This window comes from Bos javanicus, chromosome 14 (genome assembly GCF_032452875.1).
Source record: "Bos javanicus breed banteng chromosome 14, ARS-OSU_banteng_1.0, whole genome shotgun sequence".
In the NCBI taxonomy this organism is placed as follows: Eukaryota; Metazoa; Chordata; class Mammalia; order Artiodactyla; family Bovidae; genus Bos; species Bos javanicus.
Genome location: NC_083881.1, coordinates 27,183,321 through 27,201,699, shown reverse-complemented (window position 1 = coordinate 27,201,699; position 18,379 = coordinate 27,183,321). Strand labels below are relative to the sequence as shown.

The window sequence follows — 18,379 nt, the reverse complement described above, 5'->3', positions numbered from 1 at the left end:
TATAATTTCTTTCAATAAGGTATCTGAATAATCTCTAAATTAGTGTGCGTGTGTGTGTGTCTGCATGTATATGTGTGCCTATTTGTACATCTGTGTGTGTATCTATAGAGATGGATATTGCCTTGAAAAAATATTTTTAAATTTATGAAATGAAGAGATGTCCTTGAAATTGTTGAAGTATCTTTTAAGATATTTTTTTGCCTGTGCTGTGCTTAGCTGCTCAATCGTGTCCTACTCTGTGACCCCATGGACTGCTAGGCTCCTTTGTCCATGGGAATCTCCAGGCAAGAATACTGTAGTGAGTTGCCATTTCCTTCTCCAGGGGATCTTCCTAACCTGGGGATTGAACCCAGGTCTCCCAGATTGCAGGTGAAATTCTTACCATCTGAGCCACCAGGGGAAAATACTGGAATGAGTAGCCTATCCCTTCTCCAGGGTATCTTTCCAACCCAGGAATCAAACCAGGATCTCCTGTATTGCAGGATGATTCTTTACCAGCTGAGCTACCAAGGAAGCCTAGATTCATGTTATTTTGGAATTTTAAAAGTAGTTATTTTTAGAATGAAGTCTTTATCCAACTGATTCTTAAGCAGACTGAACCTGGTGGTTAATTGTGTAATTACTTTCTGAAATATTTAATACCAAGTTTAAGATGAACATCTATAGCTATAATAATGACCAGTACTGACACAGAAAATATAGCACCTAAAATAAATCACATGTTTTCTTTTATCATAATTCCTTTTTTCTGAGTTCAGTGTTGGCTTCTTTAGTATAACATTTGGTCATTAATGATGGCATCATATGATGTAAATCCCCAAACTCTCACCATCTGCTGTGGTTCACACAACATTGCTAGGCTATCCTGCACCATGCCATGGCCCTATGCTGGGCTCTCATTAGAGTCAGGGACCCTGGATTTTTGTAACCATGCATTTCATATATATATCAATAATAAGGTGACATCTGAGGGTAACGTAACTTCTGGTTTCTAAAGCTAATAAGAACTTGGTACTATTTGGACAATTGAGGGTTCGTTGGAGCAAAGGGTTTTGTAATGGGGTAATTGCCAGCTAAAGAGACGACCCAATTTGGGGTAACAGAAATTTGGATGACTAACACTGTTTTCTTTATCTATTTCTGTGTATCTGTACCTTTTCCCTCTGACCTACCAATCAATCAACTGGAATAAAGTGAGAAATGAAAGAAGAAGAGAAAGAAGGGGGAAGAAATTGCTGATTAGTCGTCACTTTTGTGTTCCTTCATTCTCTTAAGATGTAAATTCCTGGTACTTCCTTTGAATGAGAAGGATACAAAAGACTTTGCAACAGTATCTAACACAGGATAAATGTTCATATCTGATTACTATAAATGTAATCATCACTAATTAATTTACCTTTGAACATCTTATGGTCCAAGGCAAAGATAGATAAAACAAGTCTGTGATTTAGTCTCACATCTTAGATGAAAACAGCCTTCACTTCAAGGGCAAACAATTCACTACTACACATTGTTAGGAGCTTGCAATTTGAACCTATGGGATTGTGCTTTCAGCTTAATTATCGTTAAAATGCAAGGAATAGCACAGTTCTTGAATTTAAAAAGCCCACAGAGAAGCAAATAGCGTATGAAAGTAAGGTGAAAGTGTTCCTTGCTCAGTCGTGTCTGACTCTTTTTGACCACATAGACTGTGGCCCACCAGGCTCCTCTGTCCATGGAATTCTCCAGGTAAGAATACTGGACTGGGTTGCCATGCCCTCCTCCAGGGGATCTTCCCAACCCAGGGACTGAACCTGAGTCTCTTCATTGGCAGGCAGATTCTTTACCACTGAGCTACCAGGGAACCCTCAGTAATGCATATATAAATATGGAATCTAGAAAAATGGTACTGATGAACCTATTTGCAGGACAGGAATAGAGACACAGAGAACTGACTTGTGAATACAGCGGGGGAAAGGAGAAGGCGGGATGAACTGAAAGAGTACCGTTGATATATATACACCACCATGTATAAAATAGTTGCCTAGTGGGAAGCAGCTGAGGGGGAGCCCAGCTCGGTGCTCTGTGATGACCTAGATGGGTGGTGAATTGGGGTGAGCGCTGGGAGGGAGGCTCAAGAAGGGGATGTCTGTATACGTATAGCTGATTCACATTGTTGTATAGCAGAAACCAACACCACATTGTAAAGCAACTACACTCCAATTAAAAATGAAAAAATTTAAAATCTAGCTAAATTCACTATGTCCCCTCTATAATTGGAGATAATTTTTTTTAATGACTAATATATCATTTCCTAGTTTTGTTTCTCTAAGAGTTAAATGGTGGGGGCTGAGAGAGAGGGCTTCCTTGGTGGTCCAGTGGTTAAGACTCTGCACTTCCACTTCAGGGGGCATTGGTTCAATCCCTGGTTGGGGAACTAAGATCCTCCAAGCTGAGCAGCTAAAAAAAAAATTAAATGGCAGAGGGATATAAGGTCAAGGGCCATGTTTGATGCACTAGTACCAACTTAGAGTGTCAGAAAAGCTCTTACAGATACTTGAACATGCCCTATAAATACAATGTCTTGCCCAGGCACCCAGCATGCTGAGTGTTTAGTCAGGACTGAAATCTAAGACTTCTAACTCCACTAATTTCTTTCTCACTATTCTAACACTATGTCCTTAAAATGAATTTCTGATGATTAAAAAAATTAATAAGAATTTCCAAAAATCATCTGTCGTAATTAATATGGTTGTTCACTTTAACACTGAAAAATTAACTAAATTTAAATTGGACAAAAATAACTAAAATAGTCAATTTAATTTCAAAGGTAAAATGCTATATTTTTAAAATCAGACTACTGTGAGCCATGTTTAAAGAAATTACTTTATGGTTACCACTTACATGTCTTTCAAGGAAAACATATGAGTGATTAGTACATATATTCTTAGTTTGAGATAATATTGAGAAAGATAATTACACAAGAAGATCACTTGTGACAGTTTCTTTTTAGATGACAGAGAGACAGAGAGAGAGTGGAATAAATTGCCAGATGCCCTAGGCGATTGTTCTTCATGTTTAGTCTTCTTCAGTCTCAGTTTGAGCATTTGTAAAATGGAACTATTTGGAGTTACAGAAAAGATCAAATGAAAGTACTTGTGCAAAAGCTAGTCATGAGCTGAAAAGTGTTACTGAAAATAGAGATGGTTCTTGATTTTTCTAACCAATGAAATTTTGGCCTATGAATTTTTACTTTTTTAAGAGTTATTATTTCTTACATCTAAAGTAAGATGGAGTTTGATGAAAATATTCTTGTCTTCTTAATCTGCTTGATATTAACTGCCTGTTTTCATTGATCAAGATGTATATTTGAAATCACTCTTCGAAAGCAATCATTAGATCAGAATTCAGATAATAGAGGGGGGCGACCATTAAGCACAATCCTAGAACTATCTTCCAGTCTAAAGACAGTGGGGTGTGCTGGGCGCAGGGCTGTGTGGGGAGGCCCCAGGACAGCATATGGTTCAGGCATCATTTGAAGGGGATGCATGGAACAGCAGACTGCAGCCAGCCATCCCTGTAAAGACTAGTTCATCTTCTTGGAGTCAAGTTGTATTGTGTTACAGCCTACAGCCGCAAATGTTATCCCTTATGGCAGGGATAAAAATTACTCGGAACAAAATTCCCCTTCTTAAAAAATCTAATGTGGACTATCACTCTATTTATTGCCAACTCAGAATATTATTTTCTTTCGTCTGCTTCTTTAATGGAGGGTTTATACTCCGTTTCCTTGGGGCAGTCTTCTTCATGTGAACAGAGAACACTTCATGTGAAAGAAGATGCTGTCCGGGGCTTGCCTAGCAGTCCAGCAGTTAGGACACCATGCTTCCACTGCAGGGGACACACAGCCTCAGTCCCTGGTCTGGGAACTAAGATCCTGCATGCCACCAGGCGTGGTAGGGGGAAAAAATGCTGTCCTTTTTAGCATCCCAAATCAGTAAAAGCAGGTATCTGTAAAAAAAAAAAAAATGGTGAAAATATACTCCTTTCCTTTCAAAGGAAACATAGAAATAGAATTTAAGAAATGAAAACTAAAATATAAACACAGTCCCCTTTTGTATCTTCAATGATTTATCCACTGAACAAAGTCCTAGACTCTGCTGGACACTCTGAGGAGATCAGACTGAGTGCAGTATGAGTCCTGTGTTCAGAGAGCTTATGGCCTAGGAGTGAAAATAAAATACACACATTTATTTAAAATAATAGGTCCTAATCAAAAACCCAATCAAATAACACTATTTTTGCCAGTGTTTAACAGATTGGGGCACTTGACTAGCAAGCTCTTTATGTATTATCACAAAGTCATACCGTGTTTTAGTGACTTTAGGTTATTTATAGTAAGACTGCCCCACTCCAGTGCTCTTGCCTGAAGAATCCCATGGACGGAGGAGCCTGGTAGACCGCAGTCCATGGGGTCGCTAAGAGTAGGACACAACTGAGTGACTTCACTTTCACTTTTCACTTTCATGCGTTGGAGAAGGAAATGGCAACCCTCTCCAGTGTTCCTGCCTGGAGAATCCCAGGGAAGGTGCAGCCTGGTGGGCTGCTGTCTATGGGGTCGCACAGAGTCGGACACGACTGAAGCGACTTAGCAGCAGCAGCAGCCTCGTTTAGAGTTCAATCTTTCCGATTTTCCAGGCATATCGGTGGTACGAGCTGGGGCACCAGAGGGGCCACTTTGCCTCCGTGTGGCAGCGCTCACTGTACAACGTGCAGGGACTGAAAGCCCAGCCCTGGTGGACCCCCACGGAGACCGGCTACACCGAGTTAGTGAAGGTGGGTGCTAACTTTGCCAAGTCCTTGTCTGTTTCCTCCTCAAAATTCAGAGATGGAATCTCAAGCAAAGGAATGTCCGTCCAGGTGGAGATAGATTTTCTTTCCAGGGGCATATGCAGAAAACAGCGCAAAGCAAATCTGTTCATCCCAGCAGACAAGAGTTCAGGTGAGATGGTGAAGAGAGACATTTGTGGAAGAACAGTTTTCAGAATTTTCAATTTAGGACCCTTTACGCTCTTAAAACTTACAGAGCACCCCAAAGAGTTTTGTGTTGGGTGGCTCACAGAACTCAGAACATTTACTTGTGCTTGAAAGTTTATGATAAAGGATATTATCAAGGAAACAGATGAACAGCAGATGAAGAGATACACAAGGTGAGGTGTGGAAGGGGAAGGATCCAAGTGCAGGAACTTCTGTCCTCGTGGAACTGGGGTACGCCCCCTCCTGGCCTGTGGACAGGCACACCCACCCACAAGTACATCAGATCTTGTGGTTCACCAGTGTTTATGGAGCTTAATCAGCAGCACCCATGTCCCTCCCAGTGATGGGAAGAGCTGAAAGTTCCAACCTAGTCACGTCATCTTCCTGGTGACCAGCCCCTTCCTGTGGCCATCTGGTGCCCCACACTAAGTCACCTCATTAGCATAAATTCAAGTGTGCTCTTTTGAGACTCTTTATGAATGACAGAGTGAGAGAGTGTTAGTCTCTGAGTCATGTCCAACTCTTTGCAATTCCATGGACTGAAGCCCACCAGCCTCCTCTGTCCATGGAATGCTCCAGGCAAAAATACTGGAGTGGGTTGTCATTTCCTTCTCTAGGGGATCTTCCCGACCCAGGGATCAAACTCAGGTCTCCTCATTGCAGGCAGATTCTTTACCATCTGAGCCACCAGGGAATGACAAAGGTCATTCCACTTATTCAAGAAATTTCATGGATTTTGGAAGGGTTTGCCAAGAACTGGAAACAAAGACTAGATAAAGTTCTTATAATATTATCTGAAGCCACCCCCTGAATTTTGACCACAGACCGATCCCTTCTAACAAAAGGGTCTTAACATTTAACAGACACGGCAATTCACTAGACCTCATTGTCACTAATAATAAAGAGTCCAGTCCGTTATCACATCATATGAAAGTGCCTCCCAGGGTGAGACCAACCACGAAGGTTGGCCGACCCCATGAGATCTCGCAGGTTCCAAATGTAGGAGTGATCTGAGCAACAAATGGCTTCACCCTTTCAGACATCTGATGTGACTGAGCTGAGATAATATCTTGCCCCCATGCCCTTGCTGATGGGAATGCAAAGGGGTGCAGCCATTTTGACACTGGTTGGCAGTTCCTCAAAACATTAAACACAGTTACAGCCTAGCAATTCTACTCCTAGGTGTATACACAAGAGAAATGCAAACATATGTTCATATGGAAATGTGCACCTAAGTGTTCAGAGGAGCGTTATTTAGAGTATAAAAAGTAGAAATAACCCAAAGGTGCATCTAAAGGATGAATGAAAGAATAAACAAAGTATGATATATTACACCATGGCGATAAAAAAGGAAGAAGTACCAAGATTCGTGGTACAACATAAATGAACTGTGTATGACATGATGCTACCTATTTGAACTGTGTGTGTGTGTGTGTGACTCAGTCATGTCTGACTCTTTGCAACCCCACAGGTTATAGCCCACCAGGCTCCTCTGTCCATGGGATTTTTCAGGCAAGAATACTGGAGTGGGTTGCCATTTCCTTCTCCAGGGGATCTTCCCAACCCAGTGATTGAACCCATGTTTCCTGTGTCTCCTGCATTGCAGGTATATTTTTACCTGCTGAGCCATCAGGGAAACCCCCATGTGAACTGTCCAGACAGACAAATCAATAAAGGAAGTAGATTGGTGATAGCCAGGAAGAGGGCCTGAGGGTGAGTGATTGCTCATGCATAAGGAGTTATGGAAATGGTCTAAAATTAGACCGTGTTTATGGCTCATGACTCTGAGAATATACTGAAACCCACTGGGTTGTAAAAAGTTAATTGAGCGAATTTTCTGATATGTGAGTTATGTCTCAATAAATATGTTAAGAAATGAGAAGTTGTGATATATACATTGTAGTTCAAATATGTTAAAAAAGTAAAGAGGTTTCTGGGGGTTGATGAATACCTAACTTAATTAACCTACATTAAGGTCAAACAGTAAGGTTAGAGCATCCGCTCCATAGGCATACTGCCTGGTTTTGTTTGTTTTGTTTTCTATTGAAGTATATTTACAATATTATGTTAGCTTCACGTATACAATATAGTGATTCAATATGTTTACTGTACTCCATTAAGATATTACCAGATAACGGCTATAATTCCTTATGCTATACAGTATATCCTTGTTGCCTATTTTATACATAGTGGTTTGTATCTCTTGGTGCCATATTCCCATCTTGCCCCTCGTGCTCCCCTCTCCCCATTAGTTTGTTTTCTGCGTCCGTGAGTCTGTTTCTGTTTTGTTATATTCATTTCTTTATGTTCCACACATACGTGGTAACACAGTGTTTCTCTTTCTCTGTCTGATTTATTTCACTATGTATGATAGTTTCTAGGTCCATACATGTTGCTGCAAATGTCAGAATTTTTATTCTTTTCTGTGGCTGAGTAGTATTCCATTTTTACATACAATAGAATATTATATATATCTAGTCCTCTGTGGATGGCAATACAGTGAAGCGGTTTTGAGCATCTCCTCCATAGCCACACTCCCTGGTTTTGAATTTTTGATCTCATTCCCTACTAGCTCTGTGACAGTGAACAACACTTCTTCATGCTTCACTTTCATTGTGCAAAGTGCCTGTGGAAATAGTGCTTGTTCCATGGCTGTTTATTTAACAAGTAGGAAGTGCTCTATAAACATCAGTTATTGTGATGATTTATAATTTTAATTTATGTATTAACTTGTTTTCGTAGGGAAATATTTTCTAGTTTCTAAGAAATATCAGAGAGCCAATTTTGAAATTTTATATACTATTGAAATAACAACATAACAGCTAACCTATGTGAAATCTTACCTGTAATCCATGTGCTGAGCACTTTTGTATATAATATTTCTAACCTTTACTCTTTAAGATGGGTATTATTGTACCCACTTATATTTGAGTAAATAAGGACTAGAGAAGTTAAGAAATTTGCCCAAGGTCTTATATTTAATAAGTCAGGGCTAGGGGACTTCGTTGGAGGTCCAGTGGCTAAGACTCTATGCTCCCAGTGCAGGGGGCATAAGTTTGATCCCTGGTCAGGGAAGTAGATCCCACATGCTACAACTAAGAGCTTGCATGGCACACGGCGCAGCCAAAAAAATAAGTCAGAGCTGGGACTGGGACTGAGGTCTCCTTTTCCTCGGGTCCCTGCCACTATACCCTCTAAGTCACTGAGGTCTGCTCTTGTGTCTCATGTTCTTCTTTTAGCCAATTAAGTCTTTATTTCAAAAGTCCATTTCTCTGGGTTTGATTTCAGCCCTGCCTGTTTCAAGCTCTGCTTCACTAAGAGGAAAAGAAAAGCCAGTCCTGGGCATTAATCACAGGGTCCGCAGCGGCATAGAATCTCAGTCAGCCTGTGCTTTGTGATTGTAAAGTTAGCTTGACTTTGCAAACTACATTTATTTGCAGAAATGTTAATATTGTACATGTTGCAACTTTAAAAAAAAGAAATAGTTTCAAGTGACCATTTGCCAGTGATGACTATGACAAGGCAGAACCTTCTATGTGAGGGAACCCAGGGGCCAAGACCACTTAGTTGACAAACACTTGCTCATCAAGATTTTCTTCCATTTTCAAATCACAGACGTGACTATTATGGATCATGAATCATCACCCAGGCATTCATACTGTAAGCTGGAAACCTTTTAGATGGGATAGCTGCCGTGTTTGGCCAAGATCCTTTTGGAATAATTACCAAAATTCTCACTCTTAGGTAACAGTTAACTGCCACGCAGTGCACATTTTCATTTAAATTATTCTCATTGTATGTTCCAGTGAGCTGTAGAGTGCAATTTTGTTGAAGGCACAGGACACTGTTCAGCAAAATGTATCATCTGTGTTTTTCCATTGTGTTGAATTGTCATTGTTCGCTTTATTGTGTAGCTGGCAATTTGGCAATTCTGTGCACCAGGGGTGTTAAGAGGCTGTGTAGCTCCATGAAAAAAATTGAGAGAAAAAGAGCCCAGTAGAGTTTTTTCTTTTAGGTATATGTTCATTAAAACTTAGTAATTTTTTGCCCAAATAACAAATATGAAAACCCTAAGTGGCTTGGAGGTATTTAACATAGAAATTGAAACAAAAATGGATTAATGTGTTTCTAGATTATAAATAGAAAAGGGAAAAGAAATCTCTTCCAGTAAGACAAAAGCCACCCTACTTAAGACTTTTGCTCCTTTTTTTTTTAAGATTAACTTTTTGATCCGATTTATTTAATGGAAACATACATGCATTGAAATCACTGTCATAACATGGAGAAAGCAATGAGAGCCAATAGCGACTGAAAACCATAGTTCAGAATAACCCTTTTCTATTTTATTCCCTGCTACCTAACTGTGCGTTCATCACTGGAAAAGGGGAGATTCTTACATCCTTTTTCTGAGATTTTCAAAGCGCCTGCTCTGATGTAAATCCATAGCGTCACAGACAAGTTTCCCTTCTTCACACTGTGGTTTTCTTACGGTTGGAGACGCGCCCGTAAAACCTGCCAGTGCTGTGACACTGCCTAAGAACGACTGATTAAAATGGTACTCTTCCTGGCATTCCCTCAGACTATGGCTTTTATTAATTAAGAAGTCCATTGTGTATGAATAATGCCACCTGGACAAAATTAAAAACTAATACGGGAGTACATTAGTGGTTCAACATTTGTATCTGTGTGATTCAATATTTGAAATATTTTCACTGAACTGCTTTTGAAATAAATTGGATTGAGACAGAAGCAAAAGTGTCAGATTTACAGTGAAATTAAGCTGTAAAGTAAGAGGATTATCAATTTTATAGGAAAGTAAGTATCATAGTAGAAAGAAGTTCTGAAAGCAGTCCCTAAAGATTAATATAATAGTTTAATCCTGTTTTTCTAAATCAGACTTTACACTTTTGAATTCCGAAGGTATTTTCACTGAAAATGACGACAAAATGACCAGGGAGTGCAGAGAATTTACAGAATTTGATGGCTGTGTGATTTAAAGGGAGACTTCAGAAGCAGATTAGCTTTGCTCTCTGCTCTGACTCCTTGGAAAAGTCATTTTGCCCAACTGAGACTCAGTTTCTTTCTCTCCAAATGTGAAATAATTGCCTCAGTTCCTCCTCTCCTACAAGGTGCAAAAGCAAAACACAACAAAACCCCACCATCAAGGATGTTTCCATGTGGGTTTAAACGTGAGCCCTTACTGAGAGCCGACACTCTGCTAAGGTTAGAGAAGGGCATGTGATGCCAGTTATGGCAACATACCAAAAAGATGACATGTTTGAAATTCTTTGAAGGACCTTTCTGGCTGTCCAGTGGTTAAGATTTCACCCTCCAGATGCAGGCTCCTCTGTCCATGGGATTCTCCAGGCAAGAATACTGGAGTGGGTTGCTGTGTCCTCCTCCAGGAGATCTTCCCAACCCAGGGATCACACCCACGTCTCCTACATTGCAGGTGGATTCTTTACCACTAAGCCACCGGGGAAGCCCCCTTTTCAGTTTTTTACAAATGCCTAAAAACTGGCTTTGTCTCTGATCCTCCTTCCAGTACAGTGTTTGACTTACAGTCCAGGACACTCCATTGCAAGCCACATCTGGAGGTTAGTACAACATTTGCAGTTTCAAAATTTTTGATCAAGTACGTCATGATCCATATCTTAACATACATACATACTGATTGATGTGTTAAAGATACATGTGCATGTATACATAATAGATTATGTGCTTATCCATTTATCAGTGGTTTGTTTTATATAAACAGAGCGTCTCTCTGTCTGATTTGCAGCCCCTTGAGATTAGGGACTTTGGGGTTTTTACTCCCTCAGGACACAGCGGGGTGCACTGTTCCTTGTAGGTAGAGCAGAGATGGGACAACAGAACGTTATTTCCCCTCTTACCTTCTCCTGACTGCGGACGTTGGCTGGTGTCCCTGCCAGCCTGGACTAGAGCAGAGGGCTCTCTGAGTCCTTGAAGACCTCAGGCTGGCTGTCTCTCCTGGCAACCTGGACGACCTTTTCTCCTTGCTTCGAGGAGAAGAAACTCTTTCCTCCCACTCTTCAGAAAGAGTGAAGTTCAGTCCTCCAAGACTCTTCTCTTACCCTGTACCCGATACTTTATGTCATCCTTTTCCTTTGGTAAAGATAATGAGAGACTGAATATACAGAAGGGCGATGGCCAAGCCATTTATAGAAATGGAATCAACCCCCCATCTGCAGCAAACTGCCAGGGAAACCAACCCCTTTTCTATAATAAATAGTCCAGGAGGCCAGGCTACTGTGAACCAGATGGCAGCAAGCCAGATTATTATCTCCAGTGACAATCCTGGAAGCCGAACAGTAACTTCTGTTATCATTCTGCCCAAATATCCAGGACTTGATTAATAACTGGCAGCTCTCCTAATTTTTGTCCCCATTTCCAACCTGGCACCAACCAGAGAAAGTCAAATATGCTCCCCTAATCAATCACTTGTGTCTCAGACGGTAAAGAATCTACCTGCAATGCAGGAGACCCAGGTTTGATCCTTGGGTTGGGAAGATCCCCTGGAGAAGGGAATGGCAACCCACCCAGTGTTCTTGCCTGAGAAATTCTATGGACAGAGGAGCTGTGGGGTTGCAAAGAGTCGGACACAACTGAGTGACTAAGACACACACCAATCACTAGGGCTTCCCTGGTGGCTCAGTGGTTAGGAATCCACCTGCCAGGTTTGATCCTGGGTTGGGAAGATTCCCTGAAGAAGGAAATGGCAACCCACTCCAGTGTTCTTGCCTGAGAAATTCTATGGACAGAGGAGCCTAGCGAGCAAAGAATCAGACACGACTTAGAGAATGAACAACAACCAATCACTAGAACAGGCTCAGATGGTAAAGCCTCTGTCTACAATGCGGGAGACTCGGGTTTGATCCTTGGGTCAGGAAGATCCCCTGGAGAAGGAAATGGCAACCCATTCCAGTACTATTGCCTGGAAAATCCCATGGATGGAAGAGCCTGGTAGGCTACAGTCTATGGGGTCGCAAAGAGTCGGACACGACTGAGTGACTTAACTTCTGTTAAGCCTGCCTACAGCTTCCCCAGGCCAACAGCCTCCGATCAGGGCTTCCCTCCATGAAACCTTCCCTTTTTCACTAGAAAGTTTTCCCATGCCCAGACACAGGTGATGGTGGCAGACTCCCTTGCTCCAGCAAGCTCTGAATACACAGACTTTGCTTTTCTCATTTGATTGGTGTTTGTTTATTTCCCAATAGGAAATGTCAGATGTTTTCCTTTATTTTTATATTTGAACTTGAAAAACTGGAGATCTGATTAAAATGCATTAGGAACCAGCACGAGATTGCTTCATCAATGCTACTAATTTCCCAAGATTTTATTAAAATCAGTTTGCTGTGGGAGCATTGCACTTCCTATGGTGTTTGCTTGGATTTCATAACTTCAGCTCAGCACTCAGGGGGCTGTCCCTCTACCCTTCTATATTCTCTCAAAGGCAGAGGACACTGCTACCCATGTCCTTTCATCACGGTATAAAGTATAGGCATGTTTTAGCCAAGATTTAAGTAAGCTGACTTTATCTCTAAAAAATCAGATCTGGAATTCCTAAAATAGTTAACTAACAAACATGTCTTAGACAATTAGGTAAAAAGGGTATACATTTTACTAATGAACCACTGTTATCAATTCATTCTAACTCTGGTTTAATGTGGAAACTTGGCCTGGAATAGTCTTGGATCACTTGCCTTCTCTCAGTTTGGAGTCAGGACTTTTCAAGGTACAAACAACTCTGGGACTTCTGCCAGTGTCTGCGTTTGCCCATAGTTACTTATCTAACCTTGCTTAGGCTTATCTTGTATTGTGTTTTGTCCACATGTTAAACATGTATCTCTTTCTGATTTTTTCCATAACTATGTTTTGTTTTGCTGCAATAGATTTACTGGCATACTGATCCCCTCCCATCTGCTGTTGGCTTTCTCAGCTGGGTCCAGTTTTAACCTGAATCTGCATTAATGTTACCCGTTGAACTGTGTCCCCTCAAACTTATATATTGAATTCCTATTCCCACGAATATGACTATACTAGGAAATAGGACCTTTAAGGAGATAAAGTTAAAATGAGGCCATTAGTGTGAGCCCTAATCTGATATGACTAGTATCTTTATTAGAAAAGGAAATTTGGACACACAGGAATGTCTGAGCACACAGAAGAAAGACCATATAAGAACACAGAAAGTAGCCATCCACAAGCTGGGGAGAGAGGATTCAAAAGAAACCAAACCTGTTGTTGTTCAGTCGCTAAGTTGTAGCCGACTCCTTGTGAGCCTATGGACTGCAGTAGGCCAGGCTTCCCTGTCCTTCACTATCTCCTGGAGTTTGCTCAGATTCATGTCCATTGAGTCCGTGATGCCATCCAATCATCTCATCCTTTGTCACCCCCTTCTCCTGCCCTCAATCTTTTCCAGCATCAGGATATTTTCCAACAAGTCAGCTTTTCACATCAGGTGGCCAAAGTATTGGAGCTTCAGCTTCAGCATCAGTCCTTCCAATGAATGTTCAAAAGCTTATTTCCTTTAGGATTGACTGGTTTGAACTCTTTGCTGTCCAAAAGCTTACCTAGAAATTATTCACTGGCTAGAATCCTGTACATAGTCAAGCCTTCAATCAAGGGTAAGAACAACTTCAGTTCAGTTCAGTTCAGTCGCTCAGTCATGTCCGACTCTGCGACCCCATGAATCGCAGCACGCCAGGCCTCCCTGTCTATCACCAATACCTGGAGTTCACTCAGACTCACATCCATCGAGTCAGTGATGCCATCCAGTCATCTCATCCTCTGTCGTCCCCTTCTCCTCCTGCCCCCAATCCCTCCCAGCATCAGAGTCTTTTCCAATGAGTCAACTCTTCGCATGAGGTGGCCAAAGTACTGGAGTTTCAGCTTCAGCATCAGTCCTTCCAAAGAAATCCCAGGGCTGATCTCCTTCAGAATGGAGTGGTTGGATCTCCTTGCAGTCCAAGGGACTCTCAAGAGTCTTCTCCAACACCACAGTTCAAAAGCATCAATTCTTCGGCGCTCAGTTTTCTTCACAGTCCAACTCTCACATCCATACATGACTACTGGAAAAACCATAGCCTTGACTAGACAGACCTTTGTTAGCAAAGTAATGTCTCTGCTTTTGAATATGCTATCTAGGTTGGTCATAACTTTCCTTCCAAGGATTAAGCATCTTTTAATTTCATGGCTGCAATCACCATCTGCAGTGATTTTGGAGCCCCCCAAAATAAAGTCTGACACTGTTTCCACTGTTTCCCCATCTATTTCCCATGAAGTGATGGGACCGGATGCCATGATCTTCATTTTCTGAATGTTGAGCTTTAAGCCAACTTTTTCACTCTCCACTTTCACTTTCATCAAGAGGCTTTTTAGTTCCTCTTCACTTTCTGCCATAAGGGTGGTGTCATCTGCATATCTGAGGTTATTGATATTTCTACCGGCAATCTTGATTCCAGCTTGTGCTTCTTCCGATTAGTTAAAAAGAGAATGACCAATATCATATGATATCACTTATCTGTGGAATCTAAAAAAATGACACAAATATATCTATGAAACAGAAACAGACACGGACATAGAGAACAAATTTGTGGTTGTTCATGGGGAGGGGGTTTAGGGGAGGGGAAGATTGGGTTGTTGGGATTAGCAGATGAAAACTATTATATATAGGATGGACGAACAGCAAGATCCTACTGTATAACACGGACAACTACATTCAATATCTTGTGATAAACCATAATGGAAAAGAACATATATATATGTGTAACTGAATCACTTTGCTGTACAGAAGAAATTAATGCAACATTGTAAATCAACTGTACTTTCAATGAAATTAAAAAAAAAAGAATAACCAGATATTTATAGAAATTCAGTTTTACCTGCAGTGTGTGTCCTTTCTCAGGAACACACATAATCCTTTATTCAGATTAGAATTGAGTAATTAGGGAGCCTCATACTGGGCAGAAGTCAAGAGAAGTTCTTGATGACAGTGGCCCAGCAAGCCCAGACACCACCCAGTTCAGAGCAGAGCAAAGCAGATGGCTGCTGTAGGGTATCTTCAGAGAAAGAGCTTATATGATGTTTTGGCAAAAGGTAGCATAGTATCAAGAGATTTTACAGCACACTTTCAGGGCCATAAAGAAGAAGCAGTGTTAAGGGCGTTAGAAAATCAAGCCAAAGGAAAGGAGGCAGAATTTATATATGCTGCATGTGAAACGAAGTATATTTGTTACAACTCAATAAAACTCAAATGGGAGTTTACTCAAATGTGTGAAAGGTTTGTGAAATGACCTGAATTGCTAGATGGAGAAGAAGAAAAAGAAGACATCAGATTTGTTCCCTTCCCTGGTAGAAAATGAGTGATAAAGTCTAGAATTAATAAATCAAGAGATAGCAGTATAAATACATTATTTACATGGAAGCAGGTAAAACTGAGAAAAAATATTTAAAGCACTTAGCTGGGGACTGGACTCGAAGAGTGGAGAAAACTTGAGTAAGAGACTGCTGCTTTCATGATAAAACTTGTAGTAATATTTCACTGTTTAAAAATGTGTATTTCTTGATAGAATGAACATAGCAAGTGAAATAGCAAATGAAGCAACTGACAAACAACTAATCTCAAAAATATACAAGCAACTCCTACAGCTCAACTCCAGAAAAGTAAATGACCCAATCAAAAAATGGGCCAAAGAACTAAATAGACATTTCTCCAAAGAAGACGTACAGATGGCTAACAAACACATGAAAAGATGCTCAACATCACTCATTATCAGAGAAATGCAAATCAAAACCACTATGAGGCACCATTTCACGCCAATCAGAATGGCTGCGATCCAAAAGTCTACAGGCAATAAATGCTGGAGAGGGTGTGGAGAGAAGGGAACTCTCTTACACTGTTGGTGGGAATGCAAACTAGTACAGCCACTATGGAGAACAGTGTGGAGATTCCTTAAAAAACTGGAAATAGAACTGCCTTATGATCCAGCAATCCCACTGCTGGGCATACACACTGAGGAAACCAGAAGGGAAAGAGACACGTGTACCCCAATGTTCATCGCAGCACTGTTTATAATAGCCAGGACATGGAAGCAACCTAGATGTCCATCAGCAGATGAATGGATAAGCAAGCTGTGGTACATATACACAATGGAGTATTACTCAGCCATTAAAAAGAATACATTTGAATCAGTTCTAATGAGATGGATGAAACTGGAACCTATTATACAGAGTGAAGTAAGCCAGAAAGAAAAACACCGATACAGTATAATAACGCATATATATGGAATTTAGAAAGATGGTAACAATAACCCTGTGTACGAGACAGCAAACGAGACACTGATGTATAGATCAGTCTTATGGACTCTGTGGGAGAGGGAGAGGGTGGGGAGATTTGGGAGAATGGCATTGAAACATGTATAATATCATGTATGAAACGAGTCGCCAGTCCAGGTTCGATGCACGATACTGGATGCTTGGGGCTGGTGCACTGGGACGACCCAGAGGGAGGGTACGGGGAGGGAGGAGGGAGGAGGGTTCAGGATAGGGGGAACACATGTATACCTGTGGTGGATTCATTTCGATATTTGGCAAAACTAATACAATATTGTAAAGTTTAAAAATAAAATAAAATTTAAAAAATATATTGGAATGAAAAGAAAAAAAAAAAAAAAAGGAATTAGTTTGGCTTTAGTTTGCACTGCTAAAGGCTTTCTGCAAGAAATCAGTGTTAGGAGAAGCCTTTAAAAATAGGACTTCGTCTAATTTGATGTTGAAGAAAAAAGTATGCCATCTAAGTGGAGTGAGCAGAATAACTGCAGAAAGAGGAAACCAGCATGCACAACCATCATGCACTGGAAGGAGGGGGAGGATTAAGGAGAGCTGGCTGCACAGGGTGGGATTAATGAGGCTTGAAACTGGGAAGTCCATTTATAGTTGAGTGGAGTGCCCAATATAGCTGAGGTTTAACTGAAAGGCAAGTGCTGATGACGGGTTTATGAGGCCACGAAGCATTGTGAAAACAAACAGATCTCTGTTTGCTAAAGTCTGTGTAGTCAGAGGAAAAAAATGTGAATCAGAAGCTGCTGTCTTCTGGGCAACCAACCCAAATACCAACACTATGAATCTCTCTTTTCAGTTTTACAAAATGAATGAATGTAGGGTCAAGAAAGTAATATTTCAGAGGAGAATGTAGGCATGGCCTGCTCTGTGCAAGCCTTCAGGTTCCTGTTGGAATTTCCTAAAAAATTGAGTTATATGCCAAGTCAGAAGACTAATGATACTATTACAGAAAAGATACATTTCTCCTCTTTTCTCCCCCTTCCTTCTCCTTTTCCTTGTCCTTCCTCCCTCCCCTGCCTCACTCCCCACCTCTTCCTTTGTTCTCTCTCTCTCTATGTCGCTCGTGCATGCACACAAGAAAAAATTTTATTTGGCCTTTAATTCCTGTAACCATTAAATTTTTACAGTGTGGTACCTTGGTTTGTGCTTGAAAATGCCATTCCCAGGACCCATTCCAGGTTCCCTCCCCCCATGCCCAAAAAAGAGACTCTTTTTGGTGTCTTTCCAAAACAAAAAAACATTCCCAAGTGCATTCATTAAGCATGCTTGCTTAATTGCTCAGTTGTGTCCAACTCTGTGCAACCCCATGGACTGTAGCCCTCCAGGCTCCTCTTGTCCATGGGATTCGCCAGGCAAGAACACTGGAGTGGCTTGCCATTTCCTACTCCAGGGGATCTTCCTGAACCAGGGATCAAACCCGCGTCTCTTGTGTCTCCTGCCTTGGCAGGTGGATTCTTTACCACTGAGCCACCTTCAAGCACAATAATTACTTTGCTAGAAAAAGTGGCTCTGTTGAACACGGAGGGGGTCGTGATGGTTCTGTTCTCTGTGTGTTTCATCAAGTCACCGTGTAGAACTGTGTAGTCTCTGGTTAGCCCAGTTTTCCCCAGCCATCAGATGTGCGCTCCCGTTGAGGTGTGCCCAGTACCCAGTCAGGGAACACCTTGTTCCACCAGTACCTTGCCCAGTGTCTGTCCTCAACATCACAGTGGGGACCCATGGCCACCCTGCTGCCTCAGAGCGGGGCAGGGCCCCGAGCCCTCTGCAGGCTGACCACCTCCTTCCACAGATGCCCCAGAGGTGATGGGCAGGGGGACCACAGTGCCAGTTTCTGGCGCTAGACTGTGAGTCCCTGGACTCAGTCACCGTCCAAGTCCCCTGTCATCCCTCAGGACAGCAGTCTCCACAACACCCACAGTGCACATCCTTCCAGTTGTCAGATTCTGCCTCCAAGTACTGAGCTCTAGAGAGAACATGCCAGTGGCTGTTTCATGATAAA

General features: G+C 41.5%; 1 protein-coding gene across 11 annotated transcripts in view; it reads left to right on the top strand.

The window, feature by feature from the left end:
• ASPH (aspartate beta-hydroxylase) overlaps window positions 1–18,379 on the top strand; it is a 189,825-nt gene that overhangs the window by 151,810 nt on the left and 19,636 nt on the right. For all 11 annotated transcript variants that reach the window (XR_009740822.1, XM_061438824.1, XM_061438823.1 and 8 more), the window contains one exon: window positions 4,678–4,815. Coding sequence is in view for 10 of the 11 variants with exons in the window: in XM_061438824.1 (XP_061294808.1) it covers window positions 4,678–4,815 (138 nt within the window). In the remaining variant the exon portion in view is untranslated. The remainder of the gene's footprint in view (window positions 1–4,677; window positions 4,816–18,379) is intronic.